Consider the following 7,397-nt stretch of genomic DNA (forward strand, 5'->3'; position numbering starts at 1 on the left):
TCCAGGGTTTCTAGACGTTTTGGAGTTAATTAAAGTATTGCCATTTCATGACTATAGTTGGGATTAAGGTTGCTTACTTTTAACCTAAAGGAAACTGTGAACATGTGCTCAATTGTTGGTTTATAATTATTTTCATTATCGATTAATCTGCTGAATATTTCTAGATCATGTATTAAGAAATGTCATAAAATGCCAGAAAATAGTCAATTTCCATTACACTTTCTTAAAGTCGCTAGTAATGTCTTAAAGATCACGCAATGTATTAGTTTTTTATATTTATGCAAATTCGTCATGAGGGTGTAATGTAATGTGCTCATGCATAATGCCTTAACTGTATAGCCGTACAAACTGTTTGCACTTTGCTCCGCCGGTTAAGTCTGAGGCCTAAAGTAAAGCATGAAGAATTCGAACACATTACAAATGCAAGATTCACAAATATTACATAGATTTATTTCAGAGTTAAAGGTAAAACAAACACAATAGTTAAGAACACTTTCATATGTCTGTACACAGCCCAACTATACACAATCAAATCTTTGCACTCAGTCATACTCTGCCTGATAGACAACACAGACCTTCATTATCGAGCTGATGTCAGAGCAACACAGAAGTACCAAAAAAAGACTATTCATTAGATGTGTAAGGGTAGTCGAAGAGGGCACTGGTTTAAAGAGGGTCTTCGATAGACGAGGGTCAATAGCACAGCTATAACAACCATGACATCAGCAAGAGATTGCATCGAATTTTGCAAAGGATTTCAGTGACACTACTTTAAATTTCAAATGTTATGTAATGCATTAAATTATGGATTTCACAGCAGCTATCAGACATTAGACGTTATGGTAGGAATGAAGGATTCAAAAACACATTTATAAAAGATTCATTATAAAACATGCATTTTCAAAGAAGGCTGATACATTTATATTTTACACTCTTTCCGTTCCCTTGCAGTGAGAGCAGTAGTTTATGTTGTGTTAGTTTTGGGGTGAAAGCTACATGTTAACAGATCATTACTGAGCAAGGGGCAGCTCCAGTTACAGCGGGATGGTTTACTCTGAAGCCAGTTTGGCTTGTAAAGATCTTAAAGACTGGTCCGCTTTGGACTGATGGGACTCCAGCTGACACTGTGGCCAGAAAGAGTTACAGGATGGTATAACATGTTATTTTTATTCTATTAGTGTCCAACATCACATTTGTTTATGCAAATTCTCTGTGGCTTGGCACCTCTGCAAACTAGATAGCAGGCAGAGAGTAAATTCTGGTTTTGGAAAAATGCTTTTTAAGACAATTCATTTAAAATTGTGCATCAATAAATTCACTGTAATCTCTTGTGCTGCCTGCAGACAAAAATAAGAGTCCCAAGCTTCGATTATACATTTGACTGGGACTTTTTCCTCTACATATCCAAATTTCTTCACCAAGTTCAGTTTGGAAATGTCACACTTGATGAGGTACAAACCACAAATGAGAAGGAGAAAGAAATACAAATTGAGGGCTCTGTCACAGTGTTTCTTTCTCTCCACCAGTAACTCTTGATCGCATGAAGCTTTAACTGAGAACAACATGGCGGTCGAATACGGACTTCCTCTGTTCCTGGACCTGCCTCCTCCAGCGCTGCTGGGCATGCTCCACTTTGTTCAGCATGTTGGGTCGGGAGTGGGAATGGGACAGGACATTGTGAGCGTTGGCAAAAGGCTGCTGGTCCTGGAAACACAGAATGGAAAAAGACAAGATAAGCTCAAAGGTATGACTTGGGTCAGCAGGTTAGTCTATATTTCAGGACTCCTTACTAAATGACAAAATGCACCAATGGGGTCAAGGAGAAGTCGGTTCAAGATAGGAGTACGATATTTTGGAAGGCAAAGTTTGATTATACACAGATGCCAAGCATCCATCTTCTTTTTGTAAAAACAATAAATATTGTGAGTACAAATTACATTTTTTGGCAACAATTCCTTTATAGACCACTAGATGGAGACTTAGGAGAAAGTAGTTTAAAATGTTAAGGGAAATGTATCCTATTGGATAAAAAGATGTTGACAAAATGTATATCTTGCATTTCAAATAAAATTACAATATATGTAATGGCAACAGTCAGCATATTGGAGAAAAACATTTTTAAATCGCAATAATGTCACATTGTGATAATATGGTTTGGTGGAGACTCTTTTGAATGATGTTCAACAATGGAGGCCCACAATGCAAAGTTTCCCCCAATGTATGGTGCAGGGGTCATCCACCTTACCTTAAACAAAGACAAATACCAACATTAATTAAAAAAATGTACTGTTGTGAATGACAAGGTAAACCTTAAGGGTAAAAACAAAGTCATTATTTGTTCGGCCGTCATCTACTAACTGATTCGTTTTTTGGTGGCTTTCCACTAAGGATAAAACGTATACAGGAAACCGTGTGAAGTGTGTTTGCCCCTTGAAATAATTAGACTTACATTTTGTATATGCACTCATACAGAGTCGTGTTTTAGTTAGTGATGTGTACTTCACTATCATCAGTGGATTTTCTTCATTGCTTGTCTCTCTGTTAATACTTGTGTAACTTGTCTTGAGGTCTATACAATAAATGTTAATTACTCTCTGAAGGAATCCAATAAAAGTTAATGAAAAAACTAAATTAGGAGGATCACAGCCACAGCTGTCCTCCGTGGGGGAAATCGACCAGAGTATCAGCTTGGCAGCCTCCCTGTATCAAAGACTGACTAAACATTACGAGCCCACCCTTTCCTCTATAATTAATGTAGAAGTAGTAACGGTACTTCTTTTGATACCGGTTTTGCCATAAAGTCTCTTTCCCTTTTTTACTCCCACTCCCACAGTGACATTGTAGGGACAAGCTACAATGTAGAAATAGTCTCAATTTAAAGTTAAATTAATCAATTGTAGTACTACACTCATTTAAGCTCAATCTTATAGTTTAGATTTCTTACATTTCAGTTTAATCCAGACTATAATTGTATTGATGTTTAAGAATTAGATTTAGTGGCCAAAGCACAAAGAGACAATGATGTGATGTGGGAGTGAACCCAAAAGGGTTAAAGAAGGCTGCATCCGGCACTCGTTTGAAGGTTTCCGCAATGCAGATCTTTGCCTGCGATTGTGGTTACTAATGGATCTGATACAGAGTGAGAGCGCACTTTTAAATGTTTGTTTGGAAAAGATTACACAGCACTGCTTGAAGGAAGTGGTCCACCTAATTTGTTTATTTAAAAAATATAAAATAAATATTTGTTGTTTAATGTGTTATTCGGTCATTTGGGAACTTTCACACTCTTCTACCCACAAAGAATGAGTCACATGTCACATGATGTGCAAAGGTTGACACATTGACAAGAAAGAATAACTCATTTTATGGGCAAAAGGGTGGCGCAGTAATATCATTACCATAATATAAACCCTTATTGTGCATTCCATCTTTGAGTTGCAATACTGTAAATAAAGATGAACACATACCCCTACATCATCATCACTTTGGATCAGTTGCGAATGTCCAAACAGACGCCTCTTTAGGATGGGCTCTAGGAGAGTCAGGTACACCATGTAGAGCAGCAGCAGCCCCAAAATGGAGAGGTACATTATGATGGTAACCTACAAATACATAAGGAAGGAAGAAAGGAAAGGAACGACTTTTAGGATTTGAATTAATTACCATTTTAAATGTCAAACATAAAGTATGTACACAAACAGTGACATTTAGTCTCTGGTTCCCAAGCCAAGCCCTACAAACTGAGCTACTGACGCCCCTGATTCTAAATGATAGGGATGCTCCAATCGATCGGTCACCGATCGAGATCGGCCGATACTCACTCTCTACCGATCGATCGGTGCTCTCTAAACATGCCGATCGCGAGAGCCGATCGCATGACGTAAAATACATGACACTTTCTCTGTGTGCGGCAAAACAAGCTCGCCAAAATGGCTTCACCGGTCTGGCATTATTTCAAGGTGTCCGAAAAAGACGGTAAAATAGCGGAATGCAACGTGAGTGAAGCAGAAATCCTGCAGCTCCACCCGCTGTGACAGACCGGTGAGCGGAGCAAAACACACAAGAGTTAGATATTACATTATTACATTGCATTTAGCTGACGCTTTTATCCAAAGCGACTTACAATAAGTGCGTTCGACCAACAAGATACAAACTTGAAGAAAACAGAATCATATAAGTACATCAGGTTTCATAGAGCAAAAACATTTCAAGTGCTACTCAACTGGCTTTAGATAAGCCAGTCCTTTATTAGTATATAAGTGCTTTGTTAATAATTCTATCGCTCGAAGTGGAGTCGAAAGAGATGAGTTTTCAGTCTGCGCCGGAAGATGTGTAAGCTATTTGCTGTCCTGATGTAGACCTACTTAGCTATTGTATCTACCTATGGAACAAGATAAACTAGTTATTATACATATATGTATTCTTCACTGTCGAGTCACTCATTACTGGATCAGTGAGCTGCATGAGATACTGACAGGCTGTCAGGAGGGAGAGAGGGGGAGAGAGAGAGAGGGAGAGAGAGAGGGAGAGAGGAAAAGAGAGCACTTCCGCTCATTTCTCCCGTGTTATTCTCCAAAGTTAATGTAAACTTGAATAATGTACATCATTTGAATGTAATAATTAAGTTAATTGTTGTTTGTGGAAGCTCCAGTGAATGAGCCCCATTGACTGAGTTTTAAACATCACTTTAAATGGAAGATTTAAAGTGATGTTTAAATCTTCCATTTAGGCCCTGCCCACTTGATCGGATCGGCGATCGGTATCGGCCGATACTGATTCCGGCCCCGAAATTGTCGATCGGAGCATCCCTACTAAATTAAAAGGATTATTAATAAGTTTGGTTTCCTTTCAAATGTGTTGGATCCAAACACAGAAAACACAGTGAATTATGTGACTAGTTGATTAAAGGTGGGGTAGGTAAGTTTCAGAAACCGGCTCGAGTGCACTAAAATTTGAAAGTACACAGCCGAAAAGAATCCGCCCCTTCCTTCAGACTTCCTTACAGAGCACCTCCTCCAACACACATGAACGCGCAATGCACGCCCAATTCCGGCACACCCAATGAGGACACGAGATACATTTGTGCGTGCACGAGATGGAAGGCTGACAGACAGGGCGGCAATCCAATCCGTTTAGCCGGGCCGGATTGGTCTTTTTTTTAATGGATTTTTTGTCAAAGCACTTAAGATATTCATTGCTATCGGGATGTTAAGAGCATTCCATGGAATATAACAAAAAGTGTATCTCGAGCCGGTTTCTGAAACTTACCTACCCCACCTTTAATGTCTTATTCCACAGACAATTTATTGGCAGCTATTTTAATAATCTGTTAATAATTTAAGGCATGTTTCAATCAAAGCTGATTCCAGAGGATGGGTTGTTTATTTTATGTCATTGTAAATTAAAAATGTTGGGGGTTTTATGTTGAGACAAAACAAGCAAATGGATAATGTTCAAATTCAGGGAAGGTATGATCGCAATTCTCACAATTTTCATTTCAAAGACCAAAAGATCAATAGAAAAATAAGCCAATCTTATAGACATGAACCCTGCTGCTTACCTTAATTGTCCCTGAGCTCCTCTCTTCATATTTACACTCGCAGCGTAAACAGTATGCCTCCACATCCTTTCCGTCAACCGGCATGGGTTCAACTACATGAAGACAGTTACTGAAAAATGAAATATAACATTAAGAAGTTAGTAGTTAGCAGTATATGGATTGATCAGGTCATTAAAGTGTAGCAACACGTCACTTTACATACCAGTCTTTGAGAGAGACATTTTGTTTGTAGATTTGCCCCTTGACCTCTCTGTAGGGCGGACATATGCATTTACAACGGATGTCCTCAGAATTCTGTAACAGATTTTTTAAACAATTTTTGTTTACTTCTCTCTATTCACATAAACACAAGACACTTACATAACATTGTGAAACTTTCTTTTTTTTTTAGGTAGATAACAGTGTACATCAAGATAAGAGGTTAATTGTGCTTAACTGTTTAACAACCCTTTAAATTATAATTGTGTGCCTCATTGTTGTTATAACTATGTATAACTTTCATCTTAGAAGGAATGTGCAATATTTTGCATTTTATTTTATTTACAAAGTGTCTATGGTCTATCACTGCCCTACCTTGCTGGCTATGTATTGTTCCAAGTTTAGCTACACTGTTGCCCAATTACAATTCCCTCTTGAGGGCAGTTCAGTACAATGTATATGCATTTCATTTTCCCCCATTCCTTTTCAGTATTTTGCTGCTTTAATCCCGTTTTATTTCTGTGGTGATTTAAGATTCTTATTTTTATATTGTCATTGTTTCAGTCTTCAGTGTGAAGAACTTTGTTGACACTATGTTTTAAAAAGTGCTAGACGAATAACGTTTTTTTTATCCCAAGTAAAACCCTAACCCTCCCTAACCCAACCCAGAAGCTGTTTTGAATTATTAATGTCAGCCATATTGTACCACAGTAGTCTTTGTGTCTGTCTTCCTGATGTCGTCTATACATTTAGCTACACAGTTCATACTGCACTTTCATATTTCTTGTCATATTGCAATAATAAAATGTTAATTACAACCTTTATTATTGATTGAGGAGCAGCTAAAGACGATGCTAGCTGTTAGCCTCCCTAAATAAGTACAGGATACACTTAGATGTCAGTACATTGGCTACAAAGAGCTATACACCTGCATTACATCTCTTCTTCATCATCATATCACGTTTTTTTGCTGACGCTAAAGCTAGGTCTAGATTTAGCAGCAACGGCGACGCACCTGCTTGTCTCATAAAGGTCTTTAACTCAGGATAACAACAGTTAGCACAGCCATTTTAACACTTTATTGTCAATACTCAAAATATAATAATCTTTAAGGGGGATTCCATTATACGAGATTTCATTTTAGTATGCATTCATGAATAGTTTCTGTATAACGCTAGCTAACCAATGCTAGCTCATATTAGCCTTACCTTCGATGTCACTTGGCTTAAAAGCACAAAACAAGCCACAGTGAAAGCTTCAATAAGAAACACAGACTTCATCGTTACAGCTTGTAACAGATTTCCAGATAGCAGCAGTTCAACTTTCTCAAGGAACAACTCCAGCCGTGTGAATAACACCCTAAAGACTGACGACTTTAGCCATCGAGCTCATTAGGGATAAATACCTTCAGCTTCCTAGCAGCTGACTTGTTGTTTCCGGGTTGGGAGCGCTCGATTATAAAAACAAGTCCCCGGCGGAGGATGACATGTGACATACCTAGGGTCTGTTTCCTTCCATTATTGTCTGGTTAAGTATCTGATCTGACTTGGCGCAATGAACAATGAATTACTCAATAACTAAATCAGTTACTTTTAATATGAATGAGAACACTTTAAAAATCCAAATTAAACTCCGCCCT

General features: G+C 38.1%; 1 protein-coding gene across 1 annotated transcript; it reads right to left on the reverse strand.

Moving 5' to 3' along the window:
- Positions 1-423: 423 nt before the first annotated feature.
- On the reverse strand, positions 424-7,199 carry tmem9b (TMEM9 domain family, member B). The gene is made up of 5 exons (XM_034217964.1): positions 6,967-7,199; positions 5,763-5,854; positions 5,561-5,669; positions 3,468-3,602; positions 424-1,704 (listed from the first exon to the last, which is right to left on the reverse strand). The coding sequence occupies exons 1-5, from the start codon at positions 7,036-7,038 to the stop codon at positions 1,549-1,551; spliced, it is 564 nt and encodes a 187-aa protein (XP_034073855.1). The 5' UTR covers positions 7,039-7,199; the 3' UTR covers positions 424-1,548.
- Positions 7,200-7,397: the final 198 nt, after the last annotated feature.

Source organism: Gymnodraco acuticeps, unplaced genomic scaffold, assembly GCF_902827175.1.
Source record: "Gymnodraco acuticeps unplaced genomic scaffold, fGymAcu1.1, whole genome shotgun sequence".
Lineage (NCBI taxonomy): Eukaryota > Metazoa > Chordata > Actinopteri > Perciformes > Bathydraconidae > Gymnodraco > Gymnodraco acuticeps.